At 33.9% G+C, this 19416-nt stretch overlaps 1 protein-coding gene across 4 annotated transcripts in view; it reads left to right on the top strand.

The window, feature by feature from the left end:
* The window catches only part of SYK (spleen associated tyrosine kinase), a 39493-nt gene extending 22418 nt beyond the window's left edge, over nt 1–17075 (top strand). For 3 of the 4 annotated variants that reach the window (XM_007432417.3, XM_088129783.1, XM_088129784.1), the window contains 10 exons: nt 1136–1223; nt 2219–2271; nt 3912–3980; nt 6600–6684; nt 7525–7702; nt 9889–10098; nt 11156–11342; nt 13625–13765; nt 13964–14076; nt 15201–17075. In XM_007432417.3, coding sequence (XP_007432479.1) covers nt 1136–1223; nt 2219–2271; nt 3912–3980; nt 6600–6684; nt 7525–7702; nt 9889–10098; nt 11156–11342; nt 13625–13765; nt 13964–14076; nt 15201–15273 — 1197 coding nt within the window. In that variant the 3' untranslated portion in view covers nt 15274–17075. The remainder of the gene's footprint in view (nt 1–1135; nt 1224–2218; nt 2272–3911; nt 3981–6599; nt 6685–7524; nt 7703–9888; nt 10099–11155; nt 11343–13624; nt 13766–13963; nt 14077–15200) is intronic. The other variant, XM_007432418.3, reaches the window with a different exon arrangement.
* Nucleotides 17076–19416: the final 2341 nt, after the last annotated feature.

Raw genomic sequence — 19416 nt, 5'->3', positions numbered from 1 at the left:
GAACTCCCACCCTCTGGAACATCAACCCCCCAAGGTGAAGTTAGCCCCATCCCTCTTAGGCATCTGGAAGGCCCTGAAAATGTGGTTCTTCCAGCAATCCTGGGAATCCCATGGGGAGCCTGCACGATGTCTGTACTGTGTTTAGATGGATATTCTTCCCCCGCACTCTTGCTTTTTTCTTTTTTTAAGTGTTTTAATAGTTGTGGCATTATTTTAATTGTTGGTTGTACATTGCCCAGAGTCACATTCAGTGAGATGGGCAGCCATATAAATTTGTTAAAATAAATAAATAGTGCATTGTGACATCACACTACAAACCATGTGACTTATATATTTGTGCCCAATATCAGGAAGCAAGTTTGAAAAGCCAGGATTTGCACTGTGACATCATGATGGACTGTTTGTCAGTTCTGCATCATCATAGCTTGTACTGGATTCCTATGAATAGTTTTAGAAGTGAGATGAACTATTAATTTTATTGCATTTTGACTGGGTGAAAATGAGAATCCTTAATATGCATTTCTCAAATTTTATTTATGACTTTTAATGCAGTTGGCCCATCATACTTTTAATCTTTCTACAGGCTTAATACCTGCAGAAGTCTTAAGTCAATGGTTAGTGAGAAAGAGGAGCTCAAAATAGTATGCATAGCCCAGGAAAGATATTTGAATTTTATTGTGAGAGTTAAATCTCACATACTTTAGAGGAAAACAATCTGATATCAGATCTATCTATTATCAAAACAAAAGACAGGTGGAAATTGGACCTCCTGCCCCTCGAATGCCGTAGCCCATTAAAAAGGATAAACAATATAAAGTGATAGAAAAGGTTTGAATATTTATTCTCTAAATGGCCCTTGTACTTGAAATGCTGCAATCACACAAATTATTTCACGATAGCTTTTTGTCTTCAATAAAACTACTTATCAAAAGTCCTCACATTGTTATGAAATTGTCAAGTTGTTTCCAGTCCCGCTTGTTCATTGAAACCTGATATTTAATTTACAGTATTAAGTAGAAATTATAATCCAAAATTTTAGCTGTGGGCTGGAACTAAAAATTTAATAGCTTGTTCATGCATTTATTTCTGCTACCTTTTGTTTAATTGCTCCTATTTTATTTCATCTACATGAAAGCTAGTGGAACATTATTCCTACAAAGCAGATGGACTTCTAAGAATAATCACAGACCCAGTTCCAGATCCAGATTTTCAGTCAAGAAATAGTAAGTGGCTTATATTTTTAAAATGTGGAAATTGAATCCATACACTGTGTGCATTAATAATATCTGATTCTGTCAAGATGGATCAAATTCCTAGTAATGAAATTAAAAGTACCTAGCAATGGCATTACAGGCATAATTAACTTAATTTCTCTGAAAGGTGGGTGCTTAAAACAAGATATGAGTATCTGTTGCATCAGTTGAAGAGACATAATTTTCTCTCAGTTTGGAATAGTGAGTTATGATGTAGCGTGTGTGTTGCAGGGGAGACTTTTATGTACCTATATGTGATCGATTCTATATCCAAAATGAAACTGGATCAGATATCAGTTGCATCTACTTGTAAATGAGAACTGTGCAAACATTTGAAATAATCCTTTGCATAGCACATTGACACAAATGAAACATAACTCCCATATATATTGATGTTAATGTGGCCTCTAGATAACTTGGCTGCTTTCAGGTTCTAGGAACATGTCACTAAGATCAAACTTCCACTGGGAGTGCTGATAAAGCAAAGGATCCATGCCTTCACAAGCATGCAAAACCAACTTTTTCTTGACTTATAATAAGCTGGTGTTATTTTATACATCAGGAAAACCTGACCTGGGAAGATCTCTATCCTTCATCTGGGGCCAATTTTAGGAAAAGTTACTAAATTTTGCTCCCAATTTGATCATTTGCTGATGATGAGCTAGTAATGAGCTAGTAGTAGTAATTTTCAGCCTGTTGAAAAACCTTCCAATAGAGTGCCAAAGTACAGGATTCCTCTTGAGCAACAGACAAAAGTTTATCTATAACCTTTTCTACTCCAGAGAAGTCTGTTCCAGGACCAATTCATATGTGCTCATTTGTCTACAGTCTCATTTTTTTAAAATGGGAACTGGATTTATCTTTGATGGAGATAAAGTTTCCACCTGTCTTTTCTCCTTGACACTGGTCTGAATAAAAGTCACAACTGATATTTTTATAGTAATTGATATATCTTTTTACCTTAGGTACATTTGATTTTGCCCAAACGCCAGCGCTTCCTAAGTCTCGCAGCACCAAGGTAAGAAAATGTATTGGTGAAAACCAGTAATGTTTTAAATAATATAAAGTCTGGCAATATTTAAGTGTTTCACTTTGGAATGGTTTACATATTTATTCTTGCTGAATAATCAATTAAAATAAGTTTCATAAACAGGTTGCAAGTTACATTTTATGTATTTTCATTCGATAGGACTGTGTTTTGCTCTCCCTTTAAATGCTATAAAAATTAATTTATTAATAGGCAACTATAGCACTAGTGATTAGTGAATATTTTATCTACCATATATAGAGTTTTATATGATATAGATAAAATGGAGTGCATTAGCTATCATAATATTTCACATTTTGAAAGACCAATTCTTTATTCAGAATAACTAGTGAAAGTAAGTAGTTTGGGATATATTTGTTTGCTCTGTAATCCCTGCACATATAGGATTTGAATGCATTAGAAGCAGAAGATATAACAGGAGAACAAGATGAAAGAAGATAATGGGAACTATATTTAAAAGGAATAGGTGACAATGTTACAGAGATTCATGTAAGATAGTTGAAGAAGCAGAGAAAATAATAAGCACGATCCAATAAGGCTTTTAGTCTCAAGCATTGAACACTATTGGAAATTCATGTCCTGGTTTGTAAGACTGGATTTTATCCTTTCCATTCACATTAGTGCTAGAACAAACATGTAAGTGACTTAAACTTTAAAAGTGATTATTTTAAGCTTGTTTGTGCACTGGTTCAAATAACTCTACCTCTTCTTATCTTAGACCCAATCTATTAATTGTGCTAAGTCGTAATGTGACTGGTTGGTAAATCTGATCATTATGCCTTATAAATTATGGTTTATGGCTACATGAATCCAATTAATTATGATTAATTTGCAAACATGTTTAAACAAACTGGGCCTTACTGGTATATATAAAATTTGTCTATAGATGGCTGTTTGAGATAGATCTGTGAAGCTTCAGGAATATATGATATATTATAAATGCCTCATGGAACCATCTCCAAGATATTTGGGTTCAAAGCGACTATTTACATGTCCATTCCATAGGTGAACTAGGCCAAAGTGATAAAACGTTTTCTTAATTGTGCACGAGGATGGTACATGTTATAAAAAAATTAAATTCCATTTCCAATATTCCAGTATACATGAAAGTAATTGAACCATTGAAAAAGAATAAACAAATTTGAGGTTTTCCTACCCAATAGAACTTTTAGACCTTCCCATATAATTGCTAAAGATAAAGCCATAAAGGTATATTTCCCAGTTATGACCTTTAAAACAAGCAACATAACAAGCTGATTATAAAGCCAAAAGTTCTAATTAAAAATGCAACCACTGTCATGAAACCCAGAATTAGTTCTACTTATAATAGACCCATTGTAATCAATAAGTCTGCAGATGAATAATTCAAGACCTATTGATTTTAGTGGATCTCTTTTGAAATAAGGCAAAGTCTGAATTCAGCCAGAGTTTTGATGGAAGCAAACATCCATTTAACTTTAAAAACCAGAGATTGCAATGTACTGCACAAAATATGCTATACTTAGAACAGACCTATTGTAAAAGACTGAAAAAAATAGGTATGGGGTTTTTTTTTTTCATATTTTCTTCATACATTTATTTATCCTTTTGATATCCTTTATGGTTTCTAGACTTGGTCAACAGGTGGAATTATCACCAGAATCAAATCATACACTTTCCCAAAGCCGGGAAGCAAAAAGGTGCAATTAAACACAGTTTTGTTAATTTTTAAGTGTGTGGAAGGACTTATCTTCACTTTGCTAACTTACAAATCTTTTTCATAGTTTACTCTGTCTCTTACCACTAATCCTCTGTGCACATCTGGCAACTTTCTTCAGCTTTTACTTCTTAATTTATAGAATTAATCCATGGCTATTATATTCTTGGGCTTGCATATTACTTGTTTTGAAATACAGCAATTACATTTGTTTTACTAATCATAATTAAGTTGGTTAGAAAGAAGATAAATAACTATGTTAGAAACAGGTCCAATTTCTAAAACACCAGGCCGCCCAACCTTACTGGCCTCCCATTGTGATTCATTGTCCTCCTATAAGAAGTTTAGGTTGCTTGGAGTGAGTGTGCAGGCTCAGTGCAGGGCCTAGTAGGCCCTTCCAACACACACACACACCCCCACAAAGAAGCCCTAGAAGAGAGCAAAGAGAAGATTAGATAAGAGCACCTTGATCTTGGCTGGGTTGCTTGGGTGGCCCTCAGGAGCAGATAGAGACGGTTGCAGGAAAGGCCGTTGAAGAAGTGCTCAGTGCTAAACTAGCAATTGGCGCAGGCCGCCCCCATCCAGGTGCAGCAGCAAGTGCAACTTCCCTCACAGTCACCAGGAGGTCTTGATCCAGAGGTTATGAGCCCCTTGCCTTCATAATTCAAAGCAACAGACTAATTTCTACTACTTACCTCTCAAACTATAATAACTGTACTGGTGATACTGAGTGTTTTTGATTGCCACCTTTTAATCATTTTCAGAGTCTTCCAGCTGCTTAGCCCTATGCAAATTCCTATATGATATACAGTAAAGAAAATAGTTCATGGGCTTCGCTGTGCTATGAAGATTCTTCTAATAGAAAAGTATTAGAACAATTTTGTTAGAATGGTAACTAAGTTGACAAGTCTGAAACAAATATGAATATTGTATTTATTAACACAGACTATTTAGAGAAATGACTTTATCTTCCTTTTACGTGTTTTACATAAAAATCTGTAAAGGAGAGGCCTAATTTACAAAACAGATTTACAGATGCTTGTTTCTTTTCCCATCGCATGGGTCATGCTCACCTCTTCATAACTAAATAGGGGAAAAATAATTTAGTTTGCTTCTCTTCTTCACACTGATAAAGTCTCATACAACAAGATTTCATATTTAAAAGTAATTCTCAGATAAATTAATTTAGTCCTGTCAGTTGCAACACTCTCAGTTCCTTATTGCTAAAGAGAGCAATCGGGTGCTTTGGAGAAGACAGGAAGACTAAGTGGTCAGTGATCTCTCCTATCTCTATTTTCTTTGCTTCATTCAAAGTAGGGCTGTTACGTTTTCCTAGTAGAAACAGGTACTTACATACTGTATATATTGCGAAATTTATAGGCATCTATTAATTACTATAGATTCCCTTTAAAAGTTACAGTACCAGTAACAGTTTGTCTTTCTGTGGCATACATAACAAATAAAAACCATTTATAAATGATTTAGTAGCAGCAGGTTTTATGTTCAAAGCATGTGTTACTGACTGCCTTTTTTCCCATGAAAAGTTATGCCCCGAATTCAGGATTCCGAATTACCATCCTAAAGGCAGCTCTAAAGATATGTTACTTTATAAATTTTTATGAAGTAATACATTTTATTTATAAACAAACATGTTTAGGTTATTAGTTGTCTTATTTGAACAAAGTTACTCAGATTGTTTTGTTAGCAACCAAACTCTCCTTGTAGCTTAGCTTTTTTAAATCAAATTTATCTCAAACACTAGTAATTGAATAAGTTAGCAAGATGCTTTTGTTGCTTTAATATAGAGCAATCCAGTTCCCACAAAGTATTTTATTCTGTATGTATATAAATGTATTTCTGATTCAAACACACATTGACCTGAAAAAAAAAAGAAAGAAAGAAATACAGAATAATTTTATGGCCACCATAATTATGTATCTGTTACATCACTTGTTTATCCTGGTGCATGTGTGTTCATCAGTTTTCTGTTATTCCAAGCAAGCTAAATGTGTTAATAAGCTTTCCATTTTTATTTGCATGTATTAAAAGAAGCATAGGTCAATGGTTGAGAAAAGCAATAGGAGATATTTAGAGATAGGTTCATCCTACTGACTAATTTGGCCAGTATTATCCATGTTAGTTTCAAATAATGCTAGACCAGTGGATTACATTTATTTTCCAAATTACTGTTTCAAAGTCCATGCACTTTTGAAGAATGGTTTATACAATGAGAAGTAGCAGTGAAAATATAAAATGTATTAGAAGAAAAACACTGAGTAGTTCTTGTTTCAATGGATGCAATATTCTAAAATAAGATCTACACTTGTGTAATTGAAATACAAAACCGTTATTTAATTCCTCCTTTAAGAAATTATTTAAAATATTTGCAGAAAACTTTATGCTTTTGTGTCATAAAATATATGCAGCAAATAACTTACCTAAGATTTCGATAAGCTTTGCTCCCTTTCTTATTCATTAACTCTGCTTGCACTTTTTGTTTTGTTTCGTTTTTTCCTTAATGTTTGTCATCTAATTTTCTTTTTAACTTTGTCCCTCACCTTGCCACCAAATGCACTAAAATAAAAATCTGTTTGTGTCATAGCTATCTTTCCCTGTTCCTGACCGGAAAGATGATTCTGCACTACTTGCAATGTTTAACAATTATGTTCCTTCGTGGGCAAAGCGAGGTATGTAATGACATTGTTTCATTTCTGGTAATATGCGAAATATAGGCAGTTAAGAAAGTGTCCCTAGCTATTCACAAGTCAAAATGCTTATTTATTTCACTACAAACAAGTGAAATCACTTGTTCAGGTCTCACATGCCTTCACGCTATATGACTTTCTCCAGCTTTCAAAAAAAAATTGGCCTAAGATTTCAACACAATAATTTAGATACATTGGTGCTTTGTAGAACTGTGGACCAGACTTCTCCAACTCTTCTCTAACCTGGTGCCCTCGAAATATGCTGCACTTCAGTTTATTTATTTATCCAGTTTATATAGCCATCCATCTAATAAACTCTGGGCGGAAAACCAGATAAAAGCAAAGAATTCCATTAAACCCAAAAAACAAATAAAACTATATAGAAGCTGAGTAAAACCACAAAACCACTAGTCACGTACACTCATGCCAGAACTCTGATGCTGACATCCCAACCCCAATGCCTGGGGTAAAAACCAGGTCTTCATGGCATTCAGAAAGGACATGAAGTAGGGGCTATCATAGCCAGCACAGCTAGCCGATTGGACCATCTGTTTCTTACTGTTTGCTAACTGGTATAAAAGCTTCCTTACATTTTGTATCTAACATTTGTCTTCGCAGTAGAATTTAGTTGGGACTCTAGCCTCAATAAATGTTCCAAATAAATTTCAAACTAAAGTTCAAACTCAAATGTAATCTTCCCATAGTGATTTGAAAAGATGTGCCTCGTTTTGAACTAGTAGTTAATATTTTAAAATCAATAAAGACATTTTCAGATTCCAAAGGACTGTTGTAATAAAATAGGTTTTTCTGTTCATTTAACAGGTGATCAGAGGGAACCTTTGCCTATGGATACAGAAGTTTATGAAAGTCCATATGCAGACCCAGAAGAAGTTAAAGCTAAAAATGTCACCCTTGACCGAAACTTACTGACTTTGGAAGAAAAGGAACTTGGTTCCGGTAATTTTGGTACAGTAAAAAAAGGCACTTATGAAATGAAAAAGTAAGCTATTGTTCTCTATCTTTATTCTTTTAGTATCCTCTTTGCTGTTGGACTTTGATACTGCTATTAATTATTAGGAATTTTTTTTGTGTGAGACCTTTTATCCACCATAGAGTTAAAAATGAAGTAGGTTCAATCCAATGAATATTGTTCATTTGCTATAACATTCCAAACCATTTGGTAATTTAAAGTTAATATAGAGTTGCTTCCATAAAACAATAGTAGCAATAATTTAACCACTAAGTAAATTAACTCTCAGATCCTTGCATTGGATTGCAGTTGTATAACAAAAAGCTAGCATGTTAGTTTAAAACCAAGAACACTGGCGCTTTTATTCTCTCTGAGCTCAGTCAGAAGTCCCATTAAGTTCAATAATTGCTTACAGAATTTCAGCCTGAATCTTCCTTATCAATATGGATATCATTGTATCCTTAAAATGCAGTTTTGTGTATGCTTAGACAAAAATTCAAGTGATTTAGTCTAGAAAGAGTCTTTTGGATTATAGCCTAGCAATTTGTTAGAAGACTTTCATATCAGTATCGTTCTTTGAGTTTATTTGTTATAATTTGTTCATATGGAAAATTAGCATTCTTCCTTTGATTTTAATCTGGTGCCTTAGAAGTAGACTATATAATTATCAGACAATTTTTCTATATATCTTTGACTTTTCTATTAGGAAAAAAAAATAGTATGTGCAACACTTTTTTTTTTTTTTTGGTAACAATACAATTTTTAATCTTAAAGAAAATTTTAAAAAATTAAAAGTACAAACTAAGGAGGAAAAGAAAAAAGAAAGAAAAAACGTATCTTATATTTTATACTTATCAGCAGTCACTGGTTTACCAATGAGCTCCCTGCTATAATATGAACAGTACAAGATATTATTGCAAGGTATCACAGAATCTCTGCCGTAGTAATGCATATTGCTGTATCCTTTAATTAGTAGAAAATTATCTGTTTTGCATTTTCCAAAACTGATCACACATTTCCAACAACCATTCCTTGACATCTGGAATAATGTAATTTTTCCAATTTCTTAATATAATTCTTTTTGCCCCCCCTCCCCCCGCTTGCTTGACACAACCACAATTCCTGATAAACAGTCAAATTCTAAAGCTTTCGTATATAATTCAACATTACATTAACATACAGTATTTAACATGTAAAGATGTTCCCATAAATTTATTAATATACATTAATACAGTATCCCAAAAAGATACTAAATGATCACATTACCATATTATATGGGTCAGTGGTCATGATATGGTCATTACCATATCATATGGGTAAATATGGGTCAAATACCATATCATATGGGTTAAAAATAACATTGGGCCAAGATTTTATCAGCCACCTGTTGGTGGAATGAAAAAAATACTGGAATATTATATCTGATGGGCTAGGTTGGATTGTTATTATCTATTTTCTTTGTAATCATGGCAAGTGCTTGAAACAACATATAGCAGAAAATATGTTTTATTTCCAGAAGTACAAGTGGTGAGAAATCTTTGAGCCATATTGGGACATAAACTGAGTTTTGATAATGAGACTCATGAATATCTAACTCTTTGGAAAAATTCTACTTTGAAAATTGGTGGTAAATCATTGAATTCGAAACCTTGGGCAGAAGCTGGGGTCATGATTTTACATCAGCTATGACGTAATGACTATTTTAAGGACTTTTCCTGACTTCAGATTGAATTTGGTCTTTCTAGTTCGCAATAGTGGAAGTATCTTCAGCTTAAGCATGCTCTAACAGATCAATATGGACCAGATGCTTTGGCTGCCTCAAAGACACCTGAGTTGCTTTTTTCCTTGATGGACTCCATTACAGAAATAAAACCTGTAACATACCTCTATAAAAAGCTCAAGAATATTTTGAAGTGGTCTAGGATATTTCAAATATGGACTAAAGAATTGGAATTTCTGATAAAGCCACCGCAGTGGTTTCAGGTCCTTAAAAATATTAAGATGGTATCTACAGATTTGAGATTAAGATTGATTCTGTTCAGAAAATGTTAGCAGAGCAAAGAAAGTGAATTACTGCTGGCCAGCAAAATTTATTTTAGGACAGCAGTAGGCCACGTCAGCCCATATGTGAATCCCCAGCACCCCATTTCCAACCATCAGAGCCTACCCTTCTCTGGAACGTAACATAATTAAGTTTTCTGGAATTCCTGTTACAGAGGAAAGAAAACTGTGGCTGTGAAAATTCTCAAAAATGAAAGTAATGATCCAGCTATAAAAGATGAACTCCTAAGAGAAGCAAATGTAATGCAACAACTTGATAACCCATATATTGTCAGAATGATTGGTATATGTGAAGCTGAATCTTGGATGTTGGTAATGGAAATGGCTGAGCTTGGCCCCTTGAATAAATATCTGCTAAAACATGGGTAAGTTGACAGCTTGTTGCAAGTTTTGACCAGTAATAAATAAAATTGATGGAATCTAAATTGATCATAAAAATGTCCTCAGCTCATTGGAAAGTGCAGGTTATATGAAAATAATAGCTTTTGTAATATCCAAGGAATTGCTGATACTGGTGTTTCTTTGGATACTTCAAAAGCAAATATTTTCATAATAGTGACATTTTCAAAATTATTAATAAATGAACATTTTCTAAAGCTTGCTTTACTTTGAAGGCATACCTACAACTTTTTGACATACTACTGAATTTCAATAAAAGTGAATTTTATTGAATGCAAATATATATGACTAGGCTGTACTTGTCATATTCTGACTCGCCATCCCTGCTTACCTGAATCCATAGTATTTGACTACCATATTGCTGGATTTAGTATTTCACAAGTACATTTCCAGAGCACGGAATTCACTGTATTATAGAAAAGTCACAAATATAAATGAGTCTGTTTAGGCAGGTCTTTGTATTGGTTTCTGTAAGTTTGCTTCTCAACAGGTCTGCTTTGCAGAAAATCTCTACTTAATGGTTGGGATTAGCTTGTAAAACTCTTTATTATCCTAAGTCAAGCCTTTCAGGGGCACATTCCAAAAGGTTGTTAGGATCAGGACAAAGAAATCAGCAAAGACAAGAAAATATTTATTTTAATTTAGACTAATTTAAAAGATTAATTCAACTAATATGTTTATTCCCTGTGTATTTAATAATGATCACTTTCTGTAACATTATAATTATGTCACATTAAAATTTACAATTCAGTGACAGTTTCTGAAGGGCTCTAAGGCTGTACAAGACTTGGAGGAAAGTATCTACCCCTGTTCTAGATTACTTGGAGGCTACATGGATATAATTAAAATTTAGCAATATTGTATGAAAAAGAATGAATGCATAAGGAATGTGTTCTCTAAGCAATTAAGTTGGAATATTTATTGGATGTATCATTGTTCTCTGCTCTCTACTGGGTGGGACTGGGGAATGAAGACTGTTAAAAAAAACAACAAGGTTTCTAAAAGTCAAGTTTGATTTTGTAGAGATGTCACAGAAAAGAATCTAATAGAGCTGGTTCATCAAGTTTCCATGGGAATGAAATATTTGGAAGAAAATAATTTTGTGCACAGAGATTTAGCTGCAAGAAATGTGCTTCTGGTTACACAACATTATGCCAAAATCAGTGACTTTGGACTTTCAAAAGCTCTTGGCTCTAATGATTATTACAAGGTAATGTTTCACTCTTTAACATGTTTTAAGATTTTATTACCAAATGTCACTGTGTGATGTCACTATGATTCAGCTTCTGTTCAACATTATGACTTGTACAAATTCATTTGGGAGAAAAGAAATTGAGCAGAACATTTATTCCTATAATTAAGCTTTTTGAATTACATTCTTGTAATTTATTTATTAAATGTATATGCCTTGTTCAATAAAACATTTTATCGGGACATCACAAAAGCCACTGCAAAGCACCCTTTACAATATATCAACTATAATGTAAATTAAGTGAGTCAAGGAGCTAGAATTCACATGAAGAATTCTAGTATTGTTTTCAACTAATGGCATGAATTTCTTTATAGTTAAGGGTGGGAATCTTCATGAGCCAGATGCTTCCTATGAAACCCACCTCATTCACTAATGGTCCTCATTCCAGAAATGTCAGAAAGTGAGTGATTCTTTTCACTTTTTGCATGTAGGGAGACATTCATGAATGACAAAGTGAAGACCAATAGGATCTGCCATCTGCTCACAGAGAAACATACAGTATTACTATAATATTTTTATTTGATGTGTACTTATATCTAGCAGCAGAATAAACAAACAATATAGTATATATGTAGTATAAAACACACGTGTGTGCATAAACATAAAGAAACACTATCTAACCCCAATACTACTATAATTTAAACCAATATTGAGTGCCACAGTTGGGGGAAAAAAGTATTTAAGGGCCTTTTCAAACTTCAGGAGAACAGACATGAAACATAGTTAGAGGGGAAATTGATTGCAAAGAGTAGGGCCATGAGTTATAAAAAAAACAAAAGTTATAGCCTTTGGGCAGAACTCCCCAGACATAAATGGAAGGTGAGTGAAGAGTGGGCACCTGTCCAGCAATCAAGTAACTTCTTGTCACTACCTTGGCCTCTTATTTACAGTAAGGGGGGGGGGAGGGAGCTGTCCCACTACTGTGCTCCTCAAATTAAGGCTGAACAACAGCTACCAAAATGGTGGCAAACTATTAATGGTCATCAAATTCATCCAGCATTACATTTCCTCAGAATGAAGTTGGCTTTTTTTTTTTCCTTTATGAAGCTGAGTTTTGGAGTCTTTCTTCATCATACAATCTCAATTTTTTTTCAATATAAATTCTGAAGAACCATTTTGGGAGTCCCCAAAGGTACCACCATATCCTTCCTCTGTGCAGAGAATGGCATCCAACGTATTAAAACAAGCATCATGGTCAGACCTTTTAGTATGTGAGCACTGTAAATTTCCTTTCAGTTTCCTGATTACCTAAATTTCACCTATTAGAGCAAATGAAATATATTCCAACAACATATCCTTACTGGTTCAGAACACTAAGGGACCTCATCTACACTTGTGGACTCAGCATATTTTTGTTTCTCAGAACAATTTGATAGCTCCATGGACTTTTAAGAACAGGAAATTTGATATCTTATGCTGGTCTTTGGCCATAATAAAGATTTGGTTGGTTGGTTGGTTGGTTGGTTGGTTGGTTGGTTGGTTGGTCGGTTGGTATCTCTGCACAAGTTGATTTAAGTTTAGTGGTTATCAACAAAGTTGCCTCTTGATATGCAATGCTAAAAACTAAAATCAAATACAAGCAATATCTGAAATGTATTATTCAACTTGTGTAACAGCCCAACTCACAACTGGGGGGGGCTTCCCTCCACTCAACTTTAGTAAGATTAGGGATGCAACAGACAGGAGGGGGTATATGTGATGGCCATTACCTAAAAATTTCACACTCCCAATGAATCTACCCATTCAAGGAAACACTTTAAAGGATATTCCTACTGTCTGCTATATCGCCCAACTTCCTCAGCTGCCCATTCCACATAAGAACCTTTTTAGAACCTCCTCTAAAAAGGAAAGTATTCTGACCAGATTCCCATAAGATTGAATTTTTGCTGAATGCAGAGATGTGGAGATTGGCAAATTTTGCTTTAACAGCAACTGAACATTATAAAAATTTCCTCTATAGTGCCATTAAATGAAGATGATTTTGTTTTTATAACAATTTTGTTAATGACTATTAACCTGATTTTATATAATTTATTTTTTTCTTAATTAAATTTTGCTGTTTTAATGCACACTTAATAAAATGTATTTTATGTTAAAACCTCTGGGTTGCAACAATAAATTATAATTCATTGAACAATTGAAATGGAACATGTTTTTCTGATTCTTTTATAAGTTGTGGTTAATAGATATTATACACCAATGTATTATTTTGTTTTCTTTAATTTTGGGTGTCATTACAGGCAGAACATCATGGCAAATGGCCAGTTAAATGGTATGCTCCAGAATGCATGAACTTCTTCAAATTTTCTAGCAAGAGTGATGTTTGGAGTTTTGGTGTGTTAATGTGGGAGACATTTTCCTATGGGCAAAAGCCATATAAGGTAAATAAACTTTATTTGCCATCATTAAACTTTCCTTTCTTAACTCCAAATCATAGATTTAAAAATAAACCAACATGGAGATACTATACAAATGTCCATTACAGCACTTTTTTGAGAGAAAAGTATTTCAGAAATGGTGATATTCTTATTTCAGTTAGAGCCCAAATTGTATTGGTTTTCTGTGTCACTTCATTGCAGGGTATGAAAGGAAGTGAGGTTGCTCAGATGATTGAAAGAGGAGAACGAATGGAATGTCCACTGGGCTGCCCATCTGAAATCTATGGATTAATGAAATTGTGTTGGACGTATGCGTGAGTATACTCATATCAGTTGTATTTTGCTGTTATTTACTGGATTGACTGCTTCGTTTTTTACATTCCACTTTTTGTTGTTGTTTAATTATGTTAAATTATGGTGAAAAGATCAATAACCATGCTTTAATTGTTCATGTGTTGCAATTAAGATTAACCATAATCCATCCAGATTTAAACAACATATCAAGCTTCTGTTAATCTAAAACAGCTAATGCTTCAGAATTACTCCTCACTGTTGAATTGGATGAAGAATATTTTGAAGCTTATCAGGCTCACTTATCATAGTGAAGCGTTGCATCTAAACCAGCATATAGGGACATTCTTCATCACCTCGGTATGGAATCCTTCAGTGAATGAGAAGTGTATCCTATATTATTGCAGTAGAAAGCTTAGACGTCTTTTTCTCATAGATATATAAGAAAAATAGCAGCTAAACTTTTATTCCCATTAGCTCCTGGAGCAAAGATTATTTAATTATAGTTCTCAAGGAGGAGGGAGCACATTTGGAATTGTAAATGCATGTCCTGGGTGTACTCACAAAGTATCATGGGGTTTTTCAATTCAGAAAATGACCACAAGGGCATGCCCATTTATCATAAAGCAAAATGGCAAGATAACCCCCAGACACTCTGCCTAGCCTCCAGGATGTTTTCTATTATTCTAGTTTTCTTTTATCATTTTTCTGGGCAGGTGGCTATACCCCATTTTTACATGTGTCACAGTGTAAAAACCATGCTTTGATCTCTTGGTTGTGACCACCATCCTGACTTTTTTGACCCATTACCTGGTTTCAACCTTCTCCCTGCAGACACCCCTGGTTAGGACCTATCTGATAGTATTGGTAAGTAAGAAGATGAAAGAAAAATATAGATCATGACTTTGCTAGATTTGTTATCCCTTCCAGTGCTTCCAAAATGTTATTTCACAATGCAGTATTTTGTCGGGTCCTTCTTGCTAATACTGCTGGGAAACTGCTATAAGGTATCTGATAAGGGTTGCTGTTACACAATAAGCTGTTCTGAAGCAAGAGAAGATGTTGGTAAATGATGTTGTTAAAGAGATAATATATTGACTGGGAATTGTCAGACAAATAACAAAAATATTTGCCTTTTTCCTTCCAGTATTGATGATCGGCCATCATTTTTTACTGTTGAATTAAAGCTACGCAACTTCTACTATGACATTGCTCAATAAAAATATTGTGGACTTACAGTGAAGACATCCCAGGAGGCAGATACAAAATTTTACTTTTTAAATAAGTTGCAGAAGTACCTAAATGCATTCCAGAAGAATGATTATGAAAAGACCATTATGGTAGAATTGCCTTGCTACTTTTAAAAGCTTGCTGATAACTAAAGTAATATTTTCAAAGTGAGCTACTTTGATGTTCAAGGGTTTGGCATTAGTTATACTTCCTTAGTCTATTAAAAAATGGATTTTGTTAGAGGTCTGAAACATTTTAGGTTGCTCCCTGAGACTTCTCTTGTTGTTGGAATGTACCACTTATTGTGATATCAAAAGAGCATTTGTATTTTCATCATTGTTGCTGTTAAGAGAATTTGATACTCTCACTTTAGAGCAGAGAGCAGAGATTAGTTTTAAATTAGAAATGAGTTGATAAAGTTAGAAATAATAGATCATAGCTTTAAAACATATGGTATATATGTGCAAAACCAGAGCTATATCCCCACTTCTGCCAGATGTTCCCCCTTGGTATTTATTATTTGGAAAAATATAAACATCTATAAACAAAATTGGCAAGCTATTTCATACAATCACAATAGATCCCTATTGTTATTTTAGTATATTTACTAAAGAATAAAAGTAAAAAAGTAAAAAAATATAGGTGAAGTAGCATCAGCACTTAACCTCAGTCTGTTGTATCAAATAATCAAAACAGTAATGGGCTCTGGGAACCTCATTTATTTAGGTTTATTCTGTATTAAAATCTTAATTTGTTAGATGCCATTGAGTCAGGTTTGTGTACTGGGGTACTGCTCAGTATCTCAATTTGTCTCCAACAATAACCCATAACTCTTCCAGTGACAATCATATAAAATTTTGTTTATCTTATCCATCTATTTTAACCATTGTCTACCCTTTCTTCTACTTCCCCAGTCTTGATAAGCAAAGTCATATTTTTTAATCTAGGATCAATTCACATTACATTTTCAAAGTTTGTGAATTTCAGCTTACTAATTATTTCTCAAAAGACAGCAAGCCTTTATTTGGCTCAGGAATGAATAATTATTTTGCACAGTATTCTTATTATCTTCAGATCCATAATTTGAAGTTGCTTCTCTCATTTTTTCTCACTGTCCATACATGTTATTGGAAAGACCATTACTTTAACTATTCTGATCATTATTGTCATCAAATATCCTCTTCCAAAATTCCTTCTCTGAAGGCTTTCCCCTACTTGCATCTAATACAAACATACTCTAGCAACTTCTTTATGTTGCTATGTTCCCATGATGTTGTCGTCTTCTTGTCCCCCAGCCCACTGATGAAACAGGCTTAAGTTGTCCTTATCCATTATTAAAGCAATGTTTTCACTCTGACAGTGGCAGGAACCCTTAGTCGTTCCAAAGTGTGTAAAATCTTATGTACTTCATGGACTATTCTGTCAACAGCACAGTCAGATGACTGCTAGAGGGTAAGATCAGCTTCAAGTTAGTGCAATCACACACCTTCCCCTCAGTTCCCAGGCATCTGTCACCATTCTTTTTTCTTAACCTCTGTCAGAAAGCGCTGTGCATAGCTGCTCCAGAGCTAGCAATTTCATCAAGAATTTAACAAGTTGTGAGGGGTCTCCAGGTGCAGGTTAGGGATCAGCAATGGGACAACACATTTTATGCCAGTATAGTTTTCTGCTGACTCAAACGTAGATAGCCACTTTAACTAAGCAGTAGGGAAGGATCCTCTTTGTCATTGCATTTATTCCTAGGATTAACGTCTTCTTTACTCCTCATTACTTCTACCTTACTTTATTCTTTTTTATATAACCTTGAACCCAAAAAGATAAAACTTACCTGCCATCTTCACTGTCAACTGTAAGCCTATAATACTAATTTGTAGTTGACTAGAAATCTTTCCATGGCTGATGACCAAGATGTTTTGATGATAAACATCTGCAAGCAACCAAGCATTTGTCAGCTCAGCCACGGAGAGACTGAGTGTTACTGAGCTGATTCATATAATAAAGAGTTTCTAATAATGTATCTACTGTGGAGAAGTACTTTTCTGTGTGCTTTTTGTATCTTCTGTAATATAGGGCTATCAGAAGAAGTACTTGAATGTTCATGCCTTAGCACTACTAAAGCATCTGAATTTAGGTTTCTTGATTATAATGTTTCTACTAAACAGCCTTCTTGCCTTTTTCTCAGAATAAGGTCAGGTATTCAGGCAGTAGGGCATATCCAACTCTGCATGTTTCCAGTTAGCTTAGCATCTGCCAGTGAAATATTCTCTCTTTCCAACATTCTATCCGAATATGCTTCAAAAGATTGCAAACACTTGTGAGTATCAGTTGGGTATTACGAGAGAACAAATGCAAATCCTGTTGCATGTGCTGCAGAATGTAAGTGTAACTTTAAATGTCTCCTATTATCTTATTTAGTTTGTAAATCTTACGTTTCTCTATTCTTTCTTACATCTATTTGATACCACAAAAAATCCACTAAAAAGGGAAAGATGGACTAGCACCACAGTGCCTTTGATTGATAATTTTAGCAACCATTTATTTGGAAGTATCATTATCGGCTGAGAATTCAAGGATTTCTGGAATTCTTGAGGTGAAGCATTCCCTAAACAATTCCTGATCAATTTTGCAACCTTCCACTGATTTTTATAGTGTATTTTCTGTATATTTTAATATTTCTTACTAGTTATTTTAATTGCATCCCTGAAGACTTGAAGTACATGCAGCCAAACATCCTATCATAAAGATTTAGGAGCAGATAGAAACTAAATTACATTATGGAAATGTATATTGTTTTAAATAACCAGACATAAAACATTTTGACTTGAATTTAATTTATTTTTATATCTCTTTAGGAACATAGAAAAGCATTCTATAATAATGGAATTGAATAGCTAATACTTAATTACTGTTTGTTAGTTTTATATACATTCACAAGATCCTATTTTATCTGTTTCTACAACAAATATATTTGTAATGAGGCAGATGAATTCAGGCCCACCTATGTATAATAAATATATCATCCTAGTAATGAGATTAATGGATCTGTTTAAAAATCCTGATGCATTTCATGAAAGAGAAGTTCATTTAGTACATGTATCTTAGATAAAGTTCTCCCATCTCTGATTAGACCACCATTGTCACAATCCATGATTTCTGATTTTTAAAAGTTGTAACTGTCAAAATTGAAGGTGAGAGATATCAATGTCTTTCTTAAACACCTTAAAAGATTATTTCTCTAGTTCTTAATAAAACGTTGGACATAAATGTGTGACTGACAAGGGTGATTGAAATTCTGAAAAGCTATATAGAGTTTATATAAAACCAGACTCATCTTTATTTAAGCTAGAAACCTATGCACCTTGAATGCCATGGAGCTTCCAAACAGATATTTACAAGGTTGCTCTGTAAATGTCTCTTCGGGCTTCTTTGTGGCCTGAAGGAAAGAAGAGCAGTTTCCATCTGTAGAACTGATTCAACAGGGAAACAGTACAACTCCTTTTCTTTTGATTTTATTGCCAGAGAAAAAGAAAAGAAACATAGTACACACACACACACACACACACACACACACACACACACACACACTTTCATCACTAGCTACGTCTTACTGGAATGTTTTCCGAGATGCTTTAAATGTAAATATATACAAATGAGAGAGCTGTTATAATCTCTCCTACACCTCTCCTGAATGTAGATTAATAAAAGGTATATCTGTTCTTTTGACAGTTAAAACTTTTGTATAAAAAATAACTGAAATATGAGAAAATAAAAAATCATCAAAAATGAAGCATATAACAGAATGCAATTTAATACATTCAGTCATTAAACCTTGATACTCTAAATAAAAAACACCATTGTTTAATATATGTTTTTAAATGATGTTCTGTTATTATCTGCCAATGAACAGAAATGTTTCTATTGCATTAATTCCATTGTCCACATTTTATTTTTTAAAATAAATGTATGTTTACCAACTTTTTTTCTGAATAATTGCCTTCCTTGGTCTACTATTTCAATTTCTGCATGCAATGCTATTGTATATTAAAATACATTTTACAGATTGTAATGGACTTCTATTACAAATATTCAATGTTTGTATAGTGGTTATAACCCAGCCTGTAGTATGTGCTTGT

This window comes from Python bivittatus, unplaced genomic scaffold (genome assembly GCF_059951505.1).
Source record: "Python bivittatus isolate LINGU-HERP-01145 unplaced genomic scaffold, Pbiv_v1 ctg000850_np1212, whole genome shotgun sequence".
NCBI classification, from domain to species: domain Eukaryota; kingdom Metazoa; phylum Chordata; class Lepidosauria; order Squamata; family Pythonidae; genus Python; species Python bivittatus.
Note: the sequence above shows the minus strand (reverse complement) of the source record. Positions and strands in the feature narration are given on the sequence as shown.